Here is a 25,128-nt window from a genome sequence, read left to right as displayed (position 1 = left end):
ATCCTGAAAAATGCAATAAGTAATGTAACTACTTTCATTACTTCTTTGAAGAAACATAACTTATTACATTTTTTTAACATCTTTTTTTCAAACTTGGCAATAAAGCTTAAAAATGTATGAAAAATGGGATATGCCAAAAGACGTCATTCCTGCATGGCGAAAAAATGCAAACTTATAAAATAGATGTTACATTTTACATAGAAACTTTTTACTAAAACGAATAGATTGGTATATAATCACTTTGTAATCACCATCTATTTAATTTATGTTTTTTTCAGTAACTAACTGAAAGGATGAGTTTTTTATGATGGTTCTCATTACTATTTTTAGCATCAGGAAAGGCGTCATACGAGCGCTCGGGTTGATACAGGAACCAGATACAAAGGGAAGTTGCTGTCTGACGAAGGATCCAGTCTGTAATGACGGTATATATGTACTTCTCTCTAATTATACACGTGGTACCTATCAATCACTGATACGTCTAAAGTAAACCACAGGAAATATCATAGACATTCTGGCACCTTCTCAGTATAAGTACACGTAGCCCCGTCCCTTCAGAATTGTTACCATATGTCCAACATAACATGCAAGAGCAACAACTTCACCATAAATAGGTAGAAGCTTACATGGAGTAGATACAGATGTAGAATATTATTATGAAAGATGCATAATTAAAAAAACCCTCATTAACAGTGATTTCAGTTAAATGTATTTTGTAATTTAATTACATTCAACTAGTCACATAAAACTAGTCTCTTTCCAGCAGTGGATGTGTGCTGAGGTTCCACCTTTTGTTGGGGTGAGAGTAAAATTCTGTCCCTAAAGGAAAAAGTTATTGACATGTCTTTTATATATCTAAAGTCTCTCACTTCAGTCATTTTTATTGCAGCAAAATGTAACAAGTAGACTGAAAAAGCAATTGTTTTTATTATTCAAGTAGGTTACCAAACGTTTAATATGTATTTGCAATATTAATCATTTATATAATAAAAAGGTATCTATAAAATATAGCCACAGAAAATACCATGATGTGATGCTGCACTGATTTTTCCCCCACCTCTGCTGTTTTTGAAGCCCAAATTCTAAAATCTTGTCCATATCCTCACACACACATACACCACTCACGTCACAGCTGATTCTGATGGGCTTGGCTGTTCTGAAGTATTCATCACTCGCACACATAAACTCTGGTTTCTACACACTTTTTATTATAAAAGCACGTATGACCATAATAAAAATTTCATACAAACATGAGGTCGAATTATTCATCACTAAGCTAAAGTCAGAGCTGACCCGCTGCTGGTTCTGGTTCTGGTTCTGGTCCCGTAGTTATCTGCTGAGGGACTCTCTGAGCTGCTCATACATCTTCTGGTCCTGCACAGAGAACACACACACACACACACACACAGAGACAGGCACAGTCAGTGTGTGTGTTTGTGGTTGTCACACACAAACAAAAGCCAAGCCTGAGCGTCCCTCAAAAGGATCTAAAGACGGATGTCAGTCCGGTTTCTCCCCGTCACTCCTCACAACAAACACCTGCTGACTGACGGACTCGTTAACCGAGTGTTACAGGTGAGGAGGACCTGTCAGTCTGTCTGTCAGCAGTCACGGCTCATACGTGTTGCTGTGGTGAAGTTGGCGGCGGCGGCGTTCTGTTGGCTTAAATCATTATTTCCTGACTGATGGAATTTTCAGGCGCAGCAGCCCTCTGTTTCATGCTGCCGTGTTTAGTGTGAGACGAGTCAGACTGGTTCTCCTGGCCACTTGATATCAGCGAGGTTATGGGACAGTTAACTGATAGACATAAAAGTTTAAGTCCCATTTAAAACCGAGGCAAACTGGCTTCATTTATCTCAGAAGAAAGAAGAGAAAAATTGGCTTTGAAATGAGCAAGAAATTAGGAAAAAGTACAAGAAGATTACCTAAAAATTAGCACAAAAATGGACAGTAAAACAAATAACAGCCTGAAAATAACTGTGTATTATAAATAAGTAAAAATTAGAATTAGTCTGGAAAATAATATCTAATTATATAATTTATATATAAAATATATAATTTTAATAATTTTGATAATTAGGACCATAGTTTAAAACTATTTTTATTATTTTTTAAAATCTAATATTTTTTTGCAATTGGTGGGACATTTACCGCCAAGTTGCTTGTTGCTTTTTTCCTCCATGTTTTAGAAAGAAATTGATCCAACTGGCTGAGGGTTGAAAGGTTTAAATACTTTGGAGAAACGTCTGAATGCAGCACAACAAAAGTGATATCAATCCAGGTTTCAAAGGGTTAATGAAGAAATTAGGTCTGTGATACTGAGGTCTGAGCATTCAGTGGACCCTAGAACGACTTAAATTCCTAGAAACGTCCTAATCTGGGAAATGTCAATGATTAGCAGCAACACTGATTGTGACAGGTCACCCAGCAGAAATAGCGTGTATTTTCTCCATATGCCAAATATGGTAAAAGTGACATCAGGTGGAAAATAATAATAAAAATGGCAAATTCCAAGTCAAAAGCCCAGAATGACACCCAGAAATAATACAATGCATGTTTTTATACTCTGATGGCTGTGGGATCAAAAATGTCAGTTTGAATGAGTTTCAATGGAGCATTTTTTGCTCTTAACAGTCTGAATGTAACAATTTAGTTTCCACAGTGTATTTTAGACTTATTGTAGGAGCTGAGCTGGAAATTCCAAGATTAAACAAAAATACACAGTCTTATTAAAATATATGCCATATGCATGAACACAGGCAAAGTTATCAAAAAAAATGGATGTTTATCTACTCCACACTCATGGACTTATTCACATTATTTGAACGCACTCATGCTTTTACTGAATGTAACCCTTTAACTGCCATGTTCCAGTGTTTGTATGTCAAGATTGTTATTGTGACCAAATGTACGCAGCAGGGCGAGACATGGAAGGGTCCTTAGCTCGATACAAACAGGCACTCATTTGTGTCAATTGGAATATTTTTGCTGATGCCTTTTTATGTTTGTAAAACCAAACTTATATAAATATATTGTAGAGAAAAAAAGACACACAAAAGGTGTGTAAAATGTATCAAACTTCCCCTTAGAGTTGAGCAATGTTTGGGAAGCTCCCCAGAAAATAAAAACCTGAAGGACATGGGTCACAATATGGGAAACTAAGAAAACCCTGCACATGTATAAGAGAGTGAAAGCAAAATCAGGCATTTGGTTTCTAAAAGGAGGCGTGAGAATAAAATTCCTCACAGCCACTGATTCTATCAAAATATAGACAAACAAAAGAATTGGTCCTAAATCCAAAGTAAAGTGGGAGTCACCGTATGAAGAAGAGAAAAAGAAGAATCACACTTCCAAAAACACACTCAACTCAAATTTCCGCTCAAAACAAAAAACACAGAAAGCCAGCTGAAGGTGTTGACTCTCTGGAGACATCAGCCAACTGAGCAGGAAACCAACCTCCCTATAAAACCTCCCAGCAGGCTGATAGCAGCAGCTGAGGAGAACATCACAGCTGCTCCCAATAGCTCCTGATTTGCAAGGAGACCTAGGAGCTGGATTTTGGATCACTGTGGATCTCTGACTATAGGCAGGTGTCGTTTAAACCTCAAATTACACAAATCAAAATTTTGAATATAAAGTACACTCCCATTTATGACAAAAATAAGTTTTTGCGCTTGCACTTTTTGCTCAAATCTGTAATGGAAACCCACCTAATAACAGTTACTGTATAAAGTCAAATATATTGTGGGTAAAATATATTAATAAATGCTCATTGAGACCTATTAGTAATGTTAACAGATTAATTAGACGTGGCAGGCTGTGTTAACTTCATTATAGGGCCCATATAGACCCAGGTTCTGTGGCTCCAGACTGACTTTACTTTTCTTTTTTTAAGTCAGAAATGTTAAAAAAAAAAATTTGGCTTTTTGCCTTAATTTAAATAGGACAGAAAGCATGAAAGGAGGAAAGGGAGTGGATGACATTCAGCAAAGGGCCAGGGTCGGACTCAAACCTGCGCCCACTGCAGCTACCGCTCTACCAGGTGAGCTACTGACCCCTGCTATAGATGATCATGAGCATCTGCTTCAGTCACACATAGCCATGGCATCATGTGACCGATAAAAGCAGAAAAAGGGTTTCTTTTGCAGTTTTGTCAAATATGGCTTTTTCAAATTCCATCTCATGCGAGCGTAAAAACTTTTTTAGTATATATGGGAGCTTTTTTTTCCCCATGAAATTGACGTTTTCCATTAGCCGCACATCCACAATTTTAATTTGTATTTGTATTGCGCAATTTGAGGGTTCGTGGAAACCTGCCAGGTGTCTTCAACCTCTTGTCAGATTTTGGCTCCTGTGTCCTCACAGAGACAGGCCTTGTTTCAGACGTCTGAGTCACCGCTCAACTCTTCAATTTGTTTAGTGATTTAAATATGAATGAATGAAGTCATAAAACCAAAACAGGTGTGAGCTGGTCACGTAAACACAACTCTGTTTGCTCGCTCTCTGCTGACAGTCAGAGGCCAGGTCACATGACCAACATTTTGAAAATGCACACACTGTCTTACCTTTTTGGACACAGACGGTCGAACTTTGTTGAAGGCGTCCTCAAAGTTGAGTTTGCTGACTCGGATGTTGGTGACAGAGCCGGAGGAGAGTGTGTGACCTGCGTGGAACAATAAACACAGCTCTCAGTAAAGAGTCACCTCAGCGTCAGACACTGTCCTGTTATTTGGTTGATTCTCTTAGTACAGGGAGGACACACGCCGACTTTTCTATCTATCTATCTATCTATCTATCTATCTATCAAAATCATGAAATAAAATAATGATGTTTTTTTAAAAAAAAAATATTTCCTTTATTTTGTATTTTGAATTTCATATCATAAGAGATGCTCTTCAGTTTTATATCCTATTATGGTCTGTTTCCGTATGGGAAAGAGCTTGTTTTTGGGGTGTAACGCTACAGAGGAGTCACTAGCTCCTTGCGCTGCCCATTCAAGGTCGGAATATTGTGCTGTTATGCTGCCTCACTGTTCTGTGTAAAAGGTGCGATTGCAGAATCGGGGGAGAGAGTTGTTCAAACTAAATCGCCAGCTAACTCAAAGAAGAACAACAGTGTCCGTTAATGTGTGCCGAGTGGGAAAACGATGCAGCCCAGGAGCCGCTGACCCTCCGAGCAGAGGACGAGCTCAGCCGTCACATAACAGAGGAGGTTAACAGTTGTTACTGACGTGTTATGTCATGGCTATTGTTTCTGACATGACGCCACTATGTTTTTAAATGGAAAAAAAGACACAAAAATGCATTATTTTCAATATACTACATGCTAAATAGATATTTTTTTATTATCACAGCCTGGGATATGTCAATGATTGGCAGCAACACTGATTTTTATACATGATTATTTTTTGTGCAGTGTCAAATACACTCATACCGCTCTGCGCACACGCACACACACACACACAAAAAAAACAAAACAGGCTATTAAAAAATATTAAACATTAATATGATTTTTTGGTTTCAGTGAGTTTATTTATTTAACAAACATCTGTTCTAATCATAGATATCAAATATTCATTATCTTTCAGAATTTTAACCCTTTAAATGCCAGGTTTTTGTCATAATGTGGCTATGTTTTTAAATGAAAAAAAAAACACAAAAGCATTATTTTCAATAACCTACATGCTGGGTAGATTCTTTTATGATGACAGTCTGGGATATGTCAATGATTAGCAGTAACACTGATTGTGACAGTGAAGCTGGTGGAAATAGCATGTATTTTCTCCATATGGTTAATACTGTAAAAATAACATCATCAGGTGGAAAATAGTAAAAAGACTAATGTAATAGAATAGAAACCTGCCTGCGGATAGTTCCACCTTGGCTGTATGATAATGTAAAAGTCATCTGATTTTGCATTTGTGAGTGATGCCATCAAATATGCACGACGCTCTTTCTCCCTTGCTGTTGTAGCTGACCTAAAAACCTGCAGGCGGGTCATTTCTGCTCACCATACCGCCACTGACTCACACGCCAATCATCTGGGCTACATTCACTCTACATCAGGTGTTGCCAGAATTAGCTGCAGTGTTGTGCAGTGTGGGAGTGTCACTTAAATGGCCAATTTGTGCGTGAGTGAAGGGTGGAGACCAGCTACAGCAAGCCAGTCTCCCCATCTCACAAACTCAGTGTTTGACTTTGGAAAGTTTGTTTGTGTTGGCTTCAAAGATAAGATAAATAGATAAGATAATCCTTTATTAGTCCCACAGTGGGGACATTTGCAGATCTGTAGGTTTGCCCTACACTGTGTCAACAAACTGTCAATTACTTCTGTTTCAGTTCATTTACACCATGTTTACTCCCACATGTCAAACTATAACTCGAGTAGGAGTCAGCAGTAAAGTGAAACCATGGGAATCGTTCCAATCACGACTTACAGTCCAGTATAGTTTAACAGGTCCATCTTCAAACAGTAAATACTGTACAGGTATGCAAGGGGAGGAGTCAGCTTACCTGGAGCAGAAGCTGAGGAATGCTGGGACTTCAGGTAGGCCCTCAGGGCATTTACAGACGCTTCCCTCACCAACGCCGTCAGGTCAGCACCACTTGATTAAAGCATGCACACACACACACACAGACACACAGACACAGACAGACACACACACACACACACAAACACACACAAACACACACCCTTAGACTTAGTCAGATTTTAGGATCAGTGGTTCCATATTTAGTCCATATCACAGTCAGCAAAAAACGACATTTCAACTTAAAAAAAAAAAAAAAAAAAAAAAATCAGGTTAACAGTATGAATATGTGCAATAAGTAGGCAGGTTTCCGTTACAGATTTATACAAAATTTAAGTGATATTCTGACGATGTCAATAAAACACAATTGTGAGATGTCTGATATCCAATGAGTGATGTTCTACGACTTCTCCTCTGGTGATAACAGTCCAGTAACCATGGTGATGGATGTTCATATCATTAGCAGCTTTATTTCTATTGCAGCCACCACACTAGCCGTCATTATTTCCAATCCAAGGCCATGTAGGCGTGTTATGGAGCCATAATGGAAAGGCAAGCCCCTTATAGATGGGAGCGGCCACATATGAGGGATTTCTGTGAGATGATAATCCATGACTTTACAGAGGAATTGTGGAATCAAAACTTGACCCGCTCAACTTTTGAATAGTTATGTGATGCAATAACAGCTCTTGTAGCTCCTGCTGCATCATGAGGGAGCCAGATCCTACTGACAAGCACATAGCTATAGCATCATGTGACCTAGAAAAGCCAAAAAGTGTTTTCAATACAGTTTTGTGAAATACAGCTTTTTTCCATTGCCTGAAATACCACCTCATGGAAGAGTAAAAACTTTTTTGTGATAAACAGGATTTTTTTTTAGAAGCTGACATGTTTCCATTAGGCGTATTTTATATTCACAGTTTCAGTTTGCGCATTTTAAGGGATAAGGGAAACCCGCCTAATGTCAAAGGACAGCTGCAGTTTGAAGCTGAGACTTACGTGAAGCAATCACAGCGCTCGTCAAAGGCGATCTCTTTCAGGCAGACATCCTGCTCCAGCTGAGGTCTGGTGCCTCCCTGCAGAACATCAGCAGCTCTCTCATCTCTGTGCATTCAAAGACCATCTGAGATCTGGTTAGCCTAGCTTAGCACAAAGACTGAAAGCAGGGGGAAACTAATAGCCTAGCTCCTTCAAAAGTGAAATAACCGATGCCTCCACACTCTCCAGTGTCACAGCTCAGTGGGATTTTAGAGCTGCTTTTCTGTTTCAGACTTTACTGCATGACGTGCCATAGCAATAGTTTCTCTTCAGGTGTCTCATAAACACATCAAAGACGACTGTGGGACACACTTGATCCTAATAGTTAAAAGTCTAGGACAGAGAAGGTCCCCTTCCAAATATTACAAAAAACACCTAGATCCATCAGACTACATTATGAGTCATTTCACATTGATCCATCTACTTTGGGGCCCTCTCTGGTGTCCCTGGTTAACACGTACCTTAGTGATGGTGAGCAGGATGGCATGGCGGTCTGCTGGAGGCGGCAGACCCACATACAAGGTTTTATCCAGACGGCCTGGCCTCAGTATGGCGGGGTCTATGATATCTGCATAGACGCAAGACAGTCATGTAGTGTTCAGAATAACAGCAAATAATAAATTAGGTTGCATAAAATAAAATACCCTTATACAAATACATCAAAATTGTACTTCAGTACAATATTTGAGTAAAGTTACTTTTCATCACTATTGAAAATAGTCCTACAAACACAACAGTTCCAGCTGTTCTTTCATGCAGATGAGCAAAGGAGCTGAACCACCTCAGCTTGGTTCAATCTGAGGTCCTGACTGGATCTCGATCTGGATCTGGATGTGTTTGTGTACCTGGTCTGTTGGTCGCAGCCATGATGAAGACCTGCCGTCGTGTCTCTAAGCCGTCCATCTCCGTGAGCAGCTGGTTCACCACCCGCACACTGGCTCCTGACTGAACAGACACAAACACTGCTCACACACACACACACACGTCAGGAGACCACGACTAAAACAAACATTACTAACAGTGATAATCCAGTGCAGCACGCCTGCTCCTGCTGTCTTCATGATGCACCCAGTATGTCCTACTGGCAGGACAGCACGCTGCACAACACAGCTGCTGTGTCTCACTGCAGAATCTGATGTTTGGAACATTAAGCTCATGGATTCCTGTGTAAAGTCATAAAGTCCATCATCTCACCTCATGGCCTGAGCGGCGAGGACACAGAGCATCAATCTCATCGAAGAAGATGACACAAGGAGCTGAGTTGCGTCCTCTCTGGAAGACCTGTCTGACAGCGCGCTCACTCTCTCCCACATACTGTGCGTGCACAAACACACACACAGTCATCAGTTATCATGCAACATAAAGTTTCACTATTTGACGTTAACATGCACATTACCAATCAATCATCAATCGTCAGTGCATATCTATATGATAAAAATACCACAGAAAATAAGCAATTACTTGCTTAATTGAATTGTTTTTATTGTGTATGTAGAGTAAGCATCATATTTTGTTATAAATTTGTACTATGTTACAAAAAAAGCAATTATAGCTTTGATGGAGATAGTAATTTTTTGATAACAGGTGTGTTGTCAAAGCAGTGTTAGCTCATAAAAGTCTCTTTTTCTGTCTAACACATTGTTGAGGGGCCCTCCAGTGCAACTGCACTGCCTGCACTGTCTATTTACACCCCTGCAACCAGATGATTTTAACATCAGCCCTCTCTGTATTATGGTGTGTTAGACAGTCACTACATCATACACAGACTGTTGTTTTTGTTTATATTGACTATACTGTTTGCATTTATTGTGTTATGCATGATGACTGACTAAAATACAAGTACTGCTACTACTACTACGACAGTATGTAGTGCCAGGATGTGAAGATAACAACACCAACTGAATAAATCAGGCTGGACAAAAGGAAAAAAATAATAAAAGGGGCAGAGTGTGAGCAAATCATCCAGATATACAGAAACCCTAGCTGCTGATGGACATGGATATAATGCCAGCAGGACACTCGGGGAGCCTCTCAGAGCTGTGGTAAAGGTTTACAAGTGAGCATCTGACGGCTGAACTCTGATCCAGCGCCACAGCAATGCCACAATGCTCATGCAGCTCAGTGACTCACCATGTTGAGCAGCTCTGGACCCTTAACAGAGATGAAGTTGAGGCCTGACTCATTGGCCACTGCCTGTCAGGAGAGAACAAACAGTGAGACAAAGACAGGCCTCGCCGTCTCTGCAGAAACTATATTTAACTAACCCTTTAACATGTGTAACTGCTAACGTATGAACGTTGTGTCAACATGCTTCATATTTATCTTTAGAGGACCTTCATGAATACTTGAAGTGGGACTGTAACAGATTTGAGCGGGACTATTTTTTAAATTGGTCTAGCATTAAGAGAGAGAGAGAGAGAGAGAGAGAGAGAGAGAGAGAGAGAGAGAGAGAGGCTGCAATATAATCACTGAGGGCATTTGTACACTGCTAATGTACATCCACTAAAAGTGTTTGTTTTTGCCACTGATGTGCTGGGTGAGGGGGACAATTTTGTTTCACAGGAAGTTCCTTTATTTTAACCAGAAACAGCCCCCAAACCACAATCACCAAACCCACCAGACTCCATTTAAATAAAAAGTCATTTTAGCGCGTATAGAGCTGACATATTTCCACATCTAACTGGGTGAAGTAAGGGTTTATTTGAGTTGGTGATTGTTGGAACAGTAAGAAAATTACCTGAAAAATTTAATACATATATATATGTGTGTGTGTGTGTGTGTGTGTATATAATTTTCTTTAACATAATTTTAATATGTAATTACAATGATTATATTTTTTTCTGATCATTTCCCCTTATTATTGTCTAATAATTCTTCCCCAATTTTTAAAACAAACACAGCTTATGATATGCATCAGAACACACTGCACAAGAAAACTGATGTCTATCCAGGTTTTAAAGGGTTACAAAAAGGGTCTATCTCTATAGGGATCCATTCCATCATGGCATCAGACACTTAGAATAACTACCTGATCCTGTCAGTGGCAACAGTTTCACTGGGATCACATTGTACCCTCTTTTGCAGCACTGAACCTATTTCAAAATTACTTAAGACACACCCAAAAAGGGGAAAAAAACCACTGTAAAATAAGGTCCAAGTTGTAAAAATGTGCCAGCTTCCTGTAAAGACCTCCTCTAAGCCCTCTTTTATTGGTCACAGCACCGATTGTGAGAGGATGGATACAGAATACTCAGGCCTCAGCGCTGTGAACTTTAAAAAAACACTCGAAAATAATAGAAATACTGATTATCCATTCTAAGTTAGACTGAACTGATCATTCAGGATCTACTTTGGATTAGAGATAATTTGTGAAATTTGTGATAAACTGACAGACAATTATAGTATACTGGATATTGTTATAATTTTATACAGCACTAGAGCTGTTCAATGATATATCAGCGCTGCACAGCAAAATCTGACAAGTTGTTTTTACATCAGATAATCTTGGAAACCACATGCCTTGAAAAAGGACGTAAATATAACATAATGTTTTATTTATACTTATGTTTACTTTATATCTAAGTATTAAGGTAAAAAATAGCTGTATATACTTAATTTTGTGAAGTAGTGGCAACTTAAAATGACAAGTGGAATTTCCTTGTTCTTTCTAAGTTTTAGCAGCTTCAGGAAACCAAGTTAGTCTGACCTAACTACTTAACAAAAAGAGGACTTTGTCGAATATGAAGTTAGGAGATCTGACAGTTCTGTTTTGTTTACATGATTAAGAAAATACAAACACGACTGACTTGTTTGCAACCAGCAGAATACAGATATAAGTACAGTACACTGATGTTGCTAAACCTTAACAAGATTGATTTAATTCAACTTATCATTTTTAAGTTGCAACAACCTCACAAAATTAAGTAAATATATAAGATTATTGGTTACGTTTACTTACATTTTTCATGGCAATCAGTTTCCTAGATATATAAGTAATGTCAAATTTGACAGTGTGTTATTAGGTTTACTGTGTGTAATGGGGCACCTTAGCTAACAGAGTTTTTCCACATCCTGGAGGTCCAGCCAGCAGCACACCTGATGGAGCGCTAAGCCCCAGAGCCCTGAACTGCTCTGGAGAACGCACCGGAGCCTGCAGGACACAAACAAACAAACACACACACAAAAAAACCACAAACACAAACATAAACACACGTCACAGTCTGAGAGGCACATCTAACTTTTCTCTTATTAAAAAAGGGACCATGTCCTCAGTTACAGATTAACTCAACAAGCTTATCTATAGATTCACTGACGAGGAATACCACAGAGAATCCTGTAAATGATCCTGAGTAACACGGGAGAACATTGACAGAGCTCTCTGTAAACCTTTGTCCCTTCAGGACTCAATGATCCCAGTAGGGGGTCTCATATGCAACAGGATGGGTCAGAGCAGGCACAGGGGGACTCAGAGTGAAAAAGTAGGGCTGTCGCAAGGAAGGAGATTCGCCATGGTGATTGAGAGCGCTCAACAGCACCATATGTGATATTAACACCCATAGACTCTATATAAAGTATATATACAGTCTATGTTAACACCATTTTTTGTTGTTTTTGCCAATTATGACACTTAAAGAGATTTAAGTGCTTTGTTAGTAGGCTGTTATTAGGTATAATTTTGTTGTTTTTCAACCCCTTTGAAATGTGGAGCGCCATCACTTTTCTTATGCTGCTTTCAGACGCCTGTCAAAATTATATAAACCATTGAACCTCGAGCAAATTAGTGCAATTTCTTTTGAAAATCATGGGGGAAAAGGCAATGAATAACGGATAACGAATAACAAATGGTAAGAAATGCTCCACAAATTGCAAGAAATGAGTAGATTAGAAAAAAACAAAAAACATATTTATTAGATTACCTGACCATAATTATATTTTAAATTATGTTACAAAATTATTATAAATTTTAAAGCAGTTTTCAAGGTCATTTCCTTTAAAAATGAAAAAAAAATTACTATTGTTTTTTTTTTACTTCCTCAACCATTTTCTTGCTAATTTTTCTTCTTCTTTTGTTGCTCATTTGCTTTCTTCCCATGTTTTTTTTTTTTTTTAAAGAACTCAAGCCAATTTGCTCAGGTTTAACAGGATTAAAAGACAAAGAGGATACAGCTTTACAACACATTCATTATTTATTAATCATTAATCATTAAATGTCAATCGTTAAATGAATTAAAAGCCTGTCCCAAATATAAGCCTGTTGAATTCAATGATTCAAGCCTGGGCTGTTAATTTCAGTTTTACGGTATATATCATACATCACCATTCAGCCTAAAGATATAGAGGTGTGATTTTTGGTCCATATCACTCAGCACCAGTCTGGATCATGGATGTTAATATGAAGTACCCCAGTGTGTTTACCAGAATGGCCATGGTGAGGTCCTCTCTGATGTCCTGCAGGGCTCCCACGTCGTCCCAGGTGACGTCAGGCACCGTGGCGAAGCCCTCCCTCTTGGCTGACGGCTGGACGCTGGACAGAGAGGCCTTGAAGTCAGACATGAGGATGGAGAGGCCGGCCAGCTCTTCCTCTGACAGCGTCTCTGTGCTCTTCAGCAGCTGCAGCAGGTGCCACAGCTCCCCCTGCTGGACACCAGACACAGCTCATTATAATAACGCAGAGAGGCGGGAAACAAAAGGCCCCGCCAAAATTCAAAACACTATTACTCTCAAACTGACTGACTGACTGAGAAAGATGTGTTGTTGGAGCTGCTCGTACCTGCTTCTCAGTCGGCGCTGCCTCCTCCTGAGGTTCCGGGTTGATGTCTGCAGGCTGCTGCTCTCTGACCTCTCCGTCTGCAGCAGCCTCAGTCTGATCGTTGTTAGCTACCTGCTCTGTGGAGGAGCTCTGGTTCTGGTTCTGTGTCCGTCCTCTTATTTCCAGCAGGACCCGGTTGACGGCACTCATGGCGGCTTCTCGGCACAGAGCCATGAGGTCAGCGCCCACGTAGCCCGGGGTGAGCCGCGCCAGCTGCTGGTAGTCAAAGTCCTCCGGCAGCTTCAGCTTCCGACACAACGTCTGCAGGATCCTGATGAAACACAAAGTATTCTGTTTGAGACTGTGTGAGCATCAGTGAGTCAGACACTGTCATCGTCTAACAAACGTCCTGACCATATGCAAACGTCCCTGTGTTTACTTCAAAGATGGAAGGATCTACTGGGAATAAGACAAATCATACCATATCAAATAAATCAAATATGCCGCTGTTTCTTTTTTATGAACATATTTTATTGACATTTTTAAGTGTCAAGGCAGATTTTAAACTAGTGTCAAAAATTCAATTATCCATGACTAACTCTAAAAATGTGTGTACTTGATCTAGACAACACAGAGATGTCTGTCATTTATTTTTTTCAAAGACTGAGAGTAAAGAAGTGAAAAAACTATGTTTAAAGATGATGTGATTTCATTGGCCTTGAAATAACATCGGTTCATATAAGAACAGAATTCAAATATTGCCAGAAATTCGTTTTTGAGACACGATTCTGAAATTTACCACACTTCTTTAACCATGACATGACAAATTAGGACTTTTTTTTAAGACATGGGAGATTTATTTCGTGAGTGTTCAAGGAAGACAGTGAAGAAGAGGTAGGAGGAGAAGAAGAAGAAGAAAAAGAAGAACAGGAGGGGGGAGGAGGGGAAGAAGAGGAAGCAGAAGAAAGAGAACAAGGAGGAGGGTGAGAAGAGGAAGAAGAGGGCAAAGGAGGAGGAGAAGTCAAGTCAAGTCAGTTTTATTTATATAGCCCATTATCACAAAACATGGTTTGCCTCAGAGGGCTTTACAGTGTACGACATCCCTCTGCCCTTACACCCTCACATCACCCAAGGAAAAACTCCCAAAAAAGAACCCCTGTAACGGGGAAAAAAAAAGAGGAAGAAACCTCAGGAAGAGCGGTAGAGGATAGTGAGGGATCCCTCTTCCAGGACGGACAGACGAGCAATAGATGTCGTAAATAGCAAATGAAATACAATCATGGCAAAAAAGGAAAGAGAGAGAGAGAGGGGGAGAGAGGGTGGGGGAGGTGGGGGGCACAGCAATAATAGAAACAGATGCATGTCATATTACAATAATGGTAGGTGTGGAATTAGTAATTGCTCTCTATGATGATGAGAAGAAGAAGGAGGAGAAGGGGAGGAGAAGAGTAGAAAGAAGAAGAGGAACAAGAAAGAGTAAGAGGAGGAGAAGAAGAAGAGAGAGGGGAGAGAAACAAGAAGGAGAAGAGGGAGGAGGGGACTGAGTAAAATAAGAGGGACCAGCAGCAGCTGCTGTGGAGGTCCTCATGTCTCTGTGATGGTGATGGTGATGGTGATGGTGATGGGGTGTGTGTGTGTGTGTGTGTGTGCGTGCGTGCGTGTGTGCGTGCGTGCGTGCGTCTGACCTGAGCCGAGCAGCTTCATCAGGGATCCCTAGGCAGATCTCTCTGTCGAAGCGTCCTGCTCTGCGGAGGGCGGGGTCCAGGGAGTCCGGCCGGTTGGTGGCGCCGATGACGAGGACCTGAGCTGTCACTGTCACACTGTTCAAGTCTGTCAGGAGGGAAGCACCAGAAACACGTCACCTCACCTGAGTCCAGTGATCAGAAGCTCACAGGCAGCTGTCTGTGCTTACCGTATTCTTTAGTTAATATCTGACCTGTATTCTGTTTTAACACATTTACATTGACAGTTTGATTATTGTTTTAAAGAGCAGTTTAAACTAAGCAGCTTTCGTTAACCAATCCATATTTCCCCAGAGAGTAGCTTTACTGTGGTGTGAGTAATTAGTAGTCTGCAAAGCTACGCTCTCAAAGTAGCTGTCCCAACACCGCATATCATCAAAATGAAAAATAAATTCAAGTACAACAGAACAGGAACTCATAACTCATAATACTAAATAACAAGATATAAAGCTGCTCTTCAGTTACAGCACTGCAGGACGTTACCTGTCACCTCCTGATGTTTGAAAGGTTGCTTTTTTTAGGATGCCACATTGGCATGATGTGCACTCATTGAGCACATTTAATGGCGTTCTGTTTGCACCTGTTTTTACATATTAGCCAAAACTGCAATTTGCACATTCAGCTCTTTACCAGACAGCTTAATTCCAAGCTATAATATAGATTTTAAATAATCAAAGCCCTTTTCATGTTAAAAGCAGATGTGGTGCTGTTATTTGGCTGTAACAGATTCAAACATCACTGAAAAAATAACGGCTGCCAGCTAGTGTTACACTTCAGAGAAGTCAGAGGATGACAATCAACGTTTCATCAACTTTTTAAAGTTTATCGCCGTGTATTGTACTGAAAGTAGTACTCTGTTTGGCTCATCCACATGTCCTCTTTTAATTGGTTAATACCTGGTGACAGTTACTCTGCATTTTAAAAATCAGCTGGACTTTATTGGGAGTGAAGGTAGTGTTTGCTACCGTCCATGCAGGTGAGCAGCTGGGCTACGATCCTCCTCTCCATGTCTTTCGAAGCCACCTCTCTCTTAGGCGTGATGGCATCTATCTCATCTATAAACAGGATACACGGGGAGGAGCTCTGCAGGGAGACAGAGAGAGAGGACCACATGCTATACAATACGCTTTCTTATATTAAAAAATGACAGTTATTGTGTATCAGCATTAGCAGAGGAACATCACTTGGAGGCGTGGTCATATGAGCTGACTACACTGAGACCTCGAGACTGATACTAAAGAAGAAAGCCAGTACTAACCACAGCCAGGTCGAAGAGCTCTCTGAGCTTCTGTTCAGACTCTCCAGACACGCCGGACACCAGCTCCGGAGCAGACACCTTCAGCATGGGCAGCTGCAGCTCCTGGAACACAAAACCACATCACTCTATTGAACAAGCATGCAAAAAGATCATGAGCTCAGTGACTTTTGAAATTGATGTTAACAGTGCAGTGCTTTTTATACTACAGCGATACCACAACATGTAACAAAACCAATATTAGCCAACCAGTATGGCTCAGTCATGATGTATAACTGCATATTGTGATTTCAGGAGGAGACGTTTCTACTTGATGAGCTCAATGACAAACCAATATTAAGGATTTGAAAGATATGAAGTTCATTTGCAGATGCAGCTGTTCCTTTAACAAAGTCCCAATCCTCCTTCTGCCAAATCCTGGTTGTCTGATTTATTTTAATGTCCTTTTCATCATCAGAAATAGTGAAATATTCCCTGGGAGGCTCATCTGCCAGTTTCCATAAACAATATAGCAGCTTATTATTTCCTATGTAAATACTCATCTGGTTCTCATTGCATCTATTTTCTTAGAGTAAGCAACTACAAAATATTTCCAATGGTGTTCTTCTGCCTGTTCATTTTTAATAGTCCCTTTTTAAAAATAAATGCCTTGGGTTTGGGTGGGGTTAGGATAGGATGGTGTTTTGTTTATCTGTTCTACCACCCCACAGAAAAACGGGGAAAAAATTAATTTTTAAAAAAAATGAAAATATTGATATTTTTACAATACTGGTTCCCAATATAAAAAAATGAAAATAAATAAATAAATAAATGGATGAATAAATAAATTTTTAAAAAAGTCTGGGACTAAGGCTCTAAAGTGAGCCTGTTTTTGTCTGGTACTCACCCCGGCCACAGCCTGGGCCAGCAGGGTCTTTCCACAGCCGGGAGGTCCGTGGAGGAGGAAACCCCTCGGAGGAACCATGCCCAGCTGCTGGTACACCTCTGGGTGACGCATGTGGATCAGCAGCTTACACACCTCCTGAAAAAATATAAATTTTTGCAAGTGAAAACCACAATACCAATGGATAATATAACATATGCTCAGCACGGATCAATTAGAGCCTCTGACTTTGGAAACCTCAGCCAGCCCCGTTAAAGTCAAGTTACAAACCGTTAATGTCTCTTCATTTCCTCCCACATCTTCAAACTTCAGGGTGGGATACTGCAGCTCTGGAGACTTTGACTTTGCTGAGAAATCAGTTTCACAGAAAAAAACACTTTGAATGCAGCTTTCATCACAGTGGACTGTGGTTATGTTAGAAATATATCCATCAGTTTGGGTATTTAATACACTATGCAATCAATCAATTGACTAACCAAAGAAACACTATGCAGTTATCAATATAAAACATGATGATCAATTATTAGCAGCCCCACAGGCACTGACTGACAAGCTGAATATGAATTATCATTATAATTAAGTTCATTTGTATTGAATGTTTAATAGTAGGTTAGGAGTCTATACTCTATAGGTGGTACCTTTCTTATTCAGGGTGCGAGACTCTGTAGCTTCAGTGGAGCTCTTCGTCCTTTTCTTTGACTTTTTGGGATGTTTCTCAGGCTCCAGCATGGACACATCTGTCTGCTGGGGACAAAACATATCAGTTCTAAAGGGATCATTGAACCACTGTCAACATGTTAACTGTCTTGTGTCTTCAGTGGACGGACATGTCCTCCACTGGAACTGACATTTGCTGCTGTATCAGCTGGCTCCTCTTCACACAGGTCAATGAAGACGTTCTTCTCTGGGCCTCTGCCTCTATCAATGAACCAGCCTCCTGTGGAAACCAGTGTGCTCGCACTGGGAGGAGCGCTGGCTGTACTGGAAGGAGCGCTGGCAGCAGGCTGATCTCTCCTGGGCGAGGACGTGCTGGAGTCCGGCTGTCCCTTCCGGTACAGAGACGTAAGAGAACTGTTCATGTGGTTGGTGGGCTGCAGATGGCGGAAAGCAGCAACAAGGAATGGTTAGAGTAAACTGCCATAAACGACTGTGCCCTTTATTTATCTTTTTTTAAGGTTATTAGAGCGGGCGTCCCATGTACAGATGTACAGAGGTGGGTTCAATTCCAAACCTCAGCCCTTTGCTAGCAGGTCATCCCCTCTCTCCCCTGTTCACCCATAAGCTGTCCTATCAAATAAGAAGGCAAAAACCCCCAAAAATAATCTAGAAAAAAAAACAAGGGGCACCCAGTAGCTCAGTTGGTAGAGGAGGCGCCCCATGTACACAGACCACGTCCTTAGTGCCGTGCGTTCAATTCCAACCTCGCCCCTTTGCTGCATGTCATCCCCTCTCCCTCAAATATATATATACACATATTTTTTTATTATTAAATCATTATTTTAACCATGTTAATGTGGTATATGTGCAATCGTGTATTGTAGACAATACATTTCTTTAAACATATATCCTCATTCCCCCCTACAAACGTTCATCTCTCACTCTCTCTCTCACACACACACACACACACACACACACACACACACACACACACACACATGTTTTTGCTATATGTTTTGGTGTTGTTTTTGTTGTTTGTTTAGACCACATTTCCCACACCCATCAGTTAAAGCCTGTGCTATATCCGTCTTGTTATGTATTGTATTTCATTGTCTTTAGTTCCATGTGTGTCACTGTTTGTCTCTCTTGACCGTTTGCATGATGTTGTGCTTGTTTTCAGTTTTTTGGTTGTCACTGCAATTCACAATTTAAATTAAAAAAAGCCAAACCTCCCCAGTAGAATAAATGAATGAATGAATAAATAAATAAATAAATTCATGCATAAAATAAATAAATAAATACAGAAAATGTGCATGAGCATCCAAAAAAAAGGTTTTCATTTGTTTTTGTTTTTTTAAATTACACTGTTTTTTCCTATAATTCCTCAGATTGCCATCAGATTGAAGCTCCTTCACATGATTTCTTACGGTGTTGTCCATGAGGTGGTCATCAGTGTTGGAGGACTCCTCTGAGCTGCTGCTGCTGCCCTCACTGTGAACACACACACATGTGTATGACAACATGAGAGAGAAGGACTGTTAGAGCCCGCAGGTGAAAGAAAATCCTGCTAGAGGAAAGTATCCAGTACACAGAGAGAGTTTTACCCGGTGTCATTGTGGCTGTGTTTGGCTCTCTTGGCCAAATGTTTGCTCTCCAGATGATTCAGCCCCGACTCCTTCATGATGACCTCATACACTGAGAGAGGCAGATAGAAAAAAACACATAAGAACTCACCACATTTTATATTCTAAAAAGCAAGCAATAAGTCATGACTAACACTGAGTCCCAACAATCATCTTCAGCTTTTTTCTTTTCTGCACTTCAAGGAGACTCAGTGTGAATTCAAAGTTGAAAATAATCTCCCAAAATATTTATTACAGCATATGAGAAAGAGCCCTGTAAAAAGGTTATTTCAAAACTATACCCAGGCCTTCAACAAGTTCATTATGAAAATACACACGCACTCATGATGCTTCCTGCATTATTGTAGCCAATTTCTGCCACATTTTTATGAATGTCAGTTATGTTTCTTGCCTGTTTTGTTAGTATCTAGATATTTATTTTTCATGTTCGCTTTTATGTTTTTTTTGTTTGTCCATTATCGTAAAAGTCAATAAAAGTTTAAATCATTTAAAAAAACACACTTAAAGTAAATACAAGATTATTTTGTTTTATAATTTTTATTTACCCTCAATTTTTCCCCACCTATTTATTTGTCCATTTTATTTTCATTTTTTATCTATCGATTTATTTATCTTTCTATTTATGTATTCATTTTTCATTTTTTATGATTGAAAGGTCTTCATGTTCAATGCCTTCGTGTTTTGTTTTCGCACATTTACATAAACCAATAAAACAAGAATTAGAAAAAAAGGAAAAGAAAGTAATCACATTGATAGCACATGTAAGGATATATACAGTAAGAGGTTAATATGGCATCAATGTATTTTTGCCTCTCTTACCTTTCTCCACCTGAATCCTGAAAGCCGTCTTGTTTCTTCTGCCGTACTCCATTCTACAGATACAATATAAAGCAAACATGCATCACTGTGAATGTGTATATACATATTAATATTCACTCACTGTGACTGTGTATATACATATTAATATTCACTCAGAGTGAATTTGTATATACATATTAGTATTTACTCAGTGTGCACTTCAGTTTAACTGCTGCTGTCATAGAGCTCAAGTTCTGTTTCTGTCCTCACGTTTACTTCTATCAGCCACTAAAAAAGGTTGGCATTTTATGTTTTTGAAAAACATACATTTGCACATTATTATGTAATGGATACATTCAACTTTCAACAACACTGGTAAATATGTGGTTAGCTTTAGGCACAAAAACCACTTTTGTTATGGTTAGAACATGATCATGATTTGGCTTAAAATACTTGGTCTTGGTAAAATAATCCATACTGAAAAAGCAGCAATTCCTCTGTTAAAAACCACTATCGTGGCAGAAATGCAGCCATGTCTTTGTATAAAACAAACTGTTTTCTGTGCCACTAGCTGGAAAAACAGTCCCTGGTTGCTACAAAAAACTCTGGCAGGCGTCTTTCCGAGGTGATTTGCAATCCAGTATCCCCTTCACCTCCAGATGAGAGTCAGCTCAAAAACTACGTCACTTTATAAATGCTGATATGTTACATATGAAACATGCAAATGTAATGTATCCATGGTTACCAGAAACTTACAATGCCAACATTGTCTTCTGGCAGCTAGGCTGCTCCTATTCATTATAATAAACACTTTGATAAACAAAGTGTTGATTAAATGGATCTGGGACATGTGGCATATATTTATTACACAATACTTTATCAGCAGACTGTTAATGTATCTTATGCTTTAATTTCAACTTGGAAAGGGGATTTGAACATTGATGTTACAGAAAAAGAATTGGATGATATTTGTGAAAATATTACAAGGGTATCAAGAGACATCAAAATTTCAAAACGCTGATTGCTGGAAATGCTGCTTTTCTTCACCTTCTCTAGGAATGTCCCATGATCCAGAACTATTGGAGAAAAGTTCATGAACGCATTACAAACACAACCCAGACTAAGTTTGAATTTTGCCCGAGGCTTTATGTTCTCAGTGACCTAAAAATCATATCTCACCGTGGAGCCGAGGATTTCCTTCAGGCAATATAATGGTGGGAAAGCAAATTATAATTAGAAACTGGTCCAAAGAGTTGGCAAAAGTTGCATCATATGAACAAATCTCTTTCAGCGGGATGGACAGGAGAGACTGTCTGCATGAGACTCATTTACACACTTTATGGGTGTCTGAGACCTGACCAGCTGCTTGTGGATCAGAGTAGAATACGATGCAAATCCACATAGGAATAAGGCTTTCTTTTGTATGCGTTTTTGTTTCTTTGTCTGTTTGTCGTAGTTTTTTGTTCATGTTTTTTATCCTGTGATTTATTAATAAGTCAATCAATAAAATATGAATGAAAAAACTGTCTTGCTCACTGCTGTGGCTCCTGATGCTCTCACCTGTACAGTCTCTGAAGCTCCAGGGCCAGGGCCGACAGGTCCACATACTGACTGGTGCAGGTCTCCAAATACTGAAAACACAATCCAACATCAAACACAGTCAAGACGACCGACATCAAATTCAGAAACTCACACCCAGTCTCTGATCACATGTTAATTTCACCAGATAGTAACACAGAGACAGCATGAAAATAATGTGAGAAGAAGAGCAGAGCCAACCGGCTACAGGATGTGACATCACTGCTTTGGTGTCCCTCATCATGTCCCCTGAAGGCAGGACAGCTACTGTGATTTAAGACATTTATCTTTGTCTCCACTTCATACAAATGCTATATAACTTCATTTTATTACTTTGCTTAGTTATTGACTGATGGAAAGTTAAGATGTCACAATATTCATGCCTAATTTCCACTTTTTTGTATATTTTGTGAAGAGGTTCTTTTAAAAATGGATGTTTTAGTTTGTATGATATGAAGCAGCACACTATGAGAAACTGTTCATCTGTTTTACTGAATAGTGAGATTATATAAACATCTGCATTTATGTATTTTCTTCATTAAATTGTTGCCACTATATTACAGAGTCCCTGGAAAGAGGACATAATTCGTACCTGCTCCACTCTCTGTCTGAGCCGACTGTCCACAAATCCACCGCCTCTGTTCTTCATGTCTGTGCGTCTTTAAACCTGCAGCAGCAGAAACAGAAATAAATTAATAAATGTAACTACAGCATGAATTCTACACTGGCTAAAAAAACATGAACCTGTCGGAAATGACTGCTCTGCAAAAATGCTGAGCCCTGCTGCAAGAGCTGAAGAGCAGATAAATAAATAAACTGTGATAACTTACAACGCTTTTCGCTCGATGTAACCGGATATAAAAGCACAGCAGCTTCATGGTGAAATATAAACAAAAGCATTTGCTCTCATCACAGAACGACTTTTCTATAAGCAGAACTTTATCAGTTATCATTAAAGCGGTTTTTGGATCAGTAACATAAACAGTAAAAAAACAACAAATCAAAGTATCTATATGGAAGTAAATCTGTTCCATCTGATTTTGAAATTTAAAGGCCATTGAATTTCTAGCACTGAACATTCAGTTATTCTTTTAAATCCAATTCTTCAGATTCATTTTAACCTTTATTTTACAAATTCATGTTCACAAATTCAGAATCAAAAATTATAATATATATTCAAGTTGCTCAAATTCGACATGCCAAAATATGAAGTATGCAATTCAGAGTAAAAAAAACAGTAATGCTTTTTCAGACCATTTTGACATGATTTTTAACCAAATTTGAGACCAATTTTTGGACAAATGATCTTTCTCTTCTTCACACACTGCAGGTAAGTATAAAGGTAAGAAGATTAAGTGTGGTCCCCTGCAGAGGAAGGTTCTACTTGGAGTATCTAGTTATGAGTTAATTTTGCCAACATGTAAGTGCAAATTTAAAGTAAAAAGATGAGGCTCATTTAAAGGTTTAAAGATGTGTAACATCAAAAGAGCTTAACTCAGTATGACATAAAGAAATAAAATTAAGGATGAATGAAATTAGACTGTAAAAAATGTAGTGATTCTAACCTCATATATTCAAATTTAAGATCACTGAATAACATTTAATTAAAAAATAAAAAATTGAATTTCAGAGCATTTACAGACTTTTTTAGGACCTGCAGACACCCCGCTTGTCCCAGAGGTCAACAATGTGTCCCAGGTTCACACCCAAATACAGACGCTGTGCTCACTGAGCTGTCACACATCTTTGTCATGGGAAGACACATTTACACAGATACAGATGTGAGGCAGGCTTATCTCACCCCTCTCAGACCCAACGCTCATCTGTGCTTTCAATCAAATGTGAACACCAGCGAGACACATGTGCATTCATCTCATTCCCGCAGACAGACTCAGATTAACACAGACCGCCAAAGCAGTGACACACACACACACACACACACACACACACACACACACACACAGACAAACATGAAGCAAAGATAGAGATCATTTCCATGTCAATCATCAGTCTAACTATTTACCCTTTAACATCTGGAATGATATGTGCTGCGTTTAGAAGCTTTGAAAACTGAAGATATTGGGGAAAAAATAAAAATAAAAAATTGCACTTTTTTGGGCCATGTCGTGTAACGTTGCTCACTGCCCTCTTCCCGTGCTTTTGAAAGAACTGAAGCTAACTTGCTTAGGTTTCAAAGGGTTAATTGGAAGCATAACTCTCACAGCTGAGTAGCAGCAGCAAACTCATGTAGGAGGCTTCAATCAAAGAAATCACTCTGATCATCTGTTAATACTCCATAAACAGGGTGATTTTGGGAACAGTGCTAGTGTCATATACTCGTTTAATAGTCGATACCGCTTCTGTAAAGTATGGACATGATTTAAGCGAGAAAACTAAACGTTACGAGTGTTTGTATGTCACAACAGAGCAACTATTCTTTTAGAAATAACGAGCGGGAAGTAGAAAACATTTACCGTTAACGCCGGTGTAACATTTCCATGTCTGTGTGTGTGTGTGTGTGTGGACACAGACAGGACTGAACCAAAACACACACACTCCCAGCACTTAAAGTCAGACACACACGGCCATCTTTAACATGACATGTTGTTACGTACCTTAATAAAAACACCACCGCATAGCAAAGTGTCAGTAACTCTGTTAAACTCACTGTGAGCTTCTGTTTACAGTCTGGCAGCGTGGGGACTCACCCCGGAAGTGAACGCTTCTTTTTCTTCTTCTTTGAGGTTTAACGGCATCTGGCATCCTTAGAGACGCAGTACTGCCACCTACTGGTGTCAGTAAACTCCTACACTCCCACGAAATAACTGAATATAAAGATGTATTTAAATATCTTTATATGCAGTCTATGCTCCCACTCTCCCACCATAACATATCAAGACTTTAGATACAGTTTGTCACCAGATCTGTCCTCAGGAGGCTGACTAAACGTGTCCACTTCCAGCACACTCCAGGACAGTTTTTACTCCTGTTCATTTTAGAAGGTAGAAGGCAGATTTATTTATCATTTTGTAAAAAAAAAACTTCAACAAAATAATAGAAACAGAAAACACATATGTAAAACCCATTTTACACCACTTTAACACATATTAAATAAAGTGCAAATATTTACCATTACATCTTAACATTAAAAAAAAAAACATTAAAAAACACCCATATTTATATAAATATTAAAATAAATTATAAAAAATATCAATAAATATACATTGTTATAATTGTTCTTTTTGATAGGTATTTC

General features: G+C 39.2%; 1 protein-coding gene across 5 annotated transcripts; it reads right to left on the bottom strand.

Annotated features, from left to right (window-relative positions):
- Positions 1-1,189: 1,189 nt before the first annotated feature.
- Positions 1,190-24,585, bottom strand: nvl (nuclear VCP like). 5 transcript variants are annotated; one of them, XM_042502799.1, is made up of 24 exons: positions 24,541-24,585; positions 22,465-22,539; positions 21,855-21,925; positions 20,316-20,368; positions 19,458-19,548; positions 19,281-19,344; positions 18,045-18,287; positions 17,835-17,940; positions 17,467-17,543; positions 17,200-17,334; positions 16,317-16,418; positions 16,024-16,141; positions 15,002-15,146; positions 13,338-13,647; positions 12,983-13,204; positions 11,613-11,717; positions 9,698-9,760; positions 8,762-8,881; positions 8,413-8,512; positions 8,029-8,135; positions 7,529-7,605; positions 6,513-6,604; positions 4,566-4,663; positions 1,190-1,374 (listed from the first exon to the last, which is right to left on the bottom strand). In XM_042502799.1, exons 2-24 carry the CDS (start codon positions 22,519-22,521, stop codon positions 1,330-1,332), a joined length of 2,601 nt encoding a protein of 866 aa, XP_042358733.1. In that variant the 5' UTR covers positions 22,522-22,539; positions 24,541-24,585; the 3' UTR covers positions 1,190-1,329. The 5 variants fall into 5 exon arrangements, with proteins under 5 accessions (XP_042358733.1, XP_042358731.1, XP_042358736.1 ...); XM_042502797.1 differs by having other exon boundaries at positions 24,488-24,573; XM_042502802.1 differs by having other exon boundaries at positions 12,983-13,201; positions 24,488-24,573.
- Positions 24,586-25,128: the final 543 nt, after the last annotated feature.

The sequence above is a fragment of the Plectropomus leopardus genome, chromosome 15, assembly GCF_008729295.1.
Source record: "Plectropomus leopardus isolate mb chromosome 15, YSFRI_Pleo_2.0, whole genome shotgun sequence".
NCBI classification, from domain to species: domain Eukaryota; kingdom Metazoa; phylum Chordata; class Actinopteri; order Perciformes; family Serranidae; genus Plectropomus; species Plectropomus leopardus.
This window is presented reverse-complemented; position numbering and strand designations above follow the sequence as displayed.

Excerpts from the sequence above, each read along its gene's own strand:
- nvl (XM_042502799.1), bottom strand. The coding sequence starts at position 22,521 with ATGAAGAACAGAGGCGGTGGATTTGTGGACAGTCGGCTCAGACAGAGA. Across the intron at positions 19,345-19,457 it reads CACAGCCACAATGACACCGG|TGAGGGCAGCAGCAGCAGCT; the intron begins GTAAAACTCTCT and ends GTGTGTTCACAG. Across the intron at positions 13,205-13,337 it reads CAGCGCCGACTGAGAAGCAG|CAGGGGGAGCTGTGGCACCT; the intron begins GTACGAGCAGCT and ends TCTGGTGTCCAG.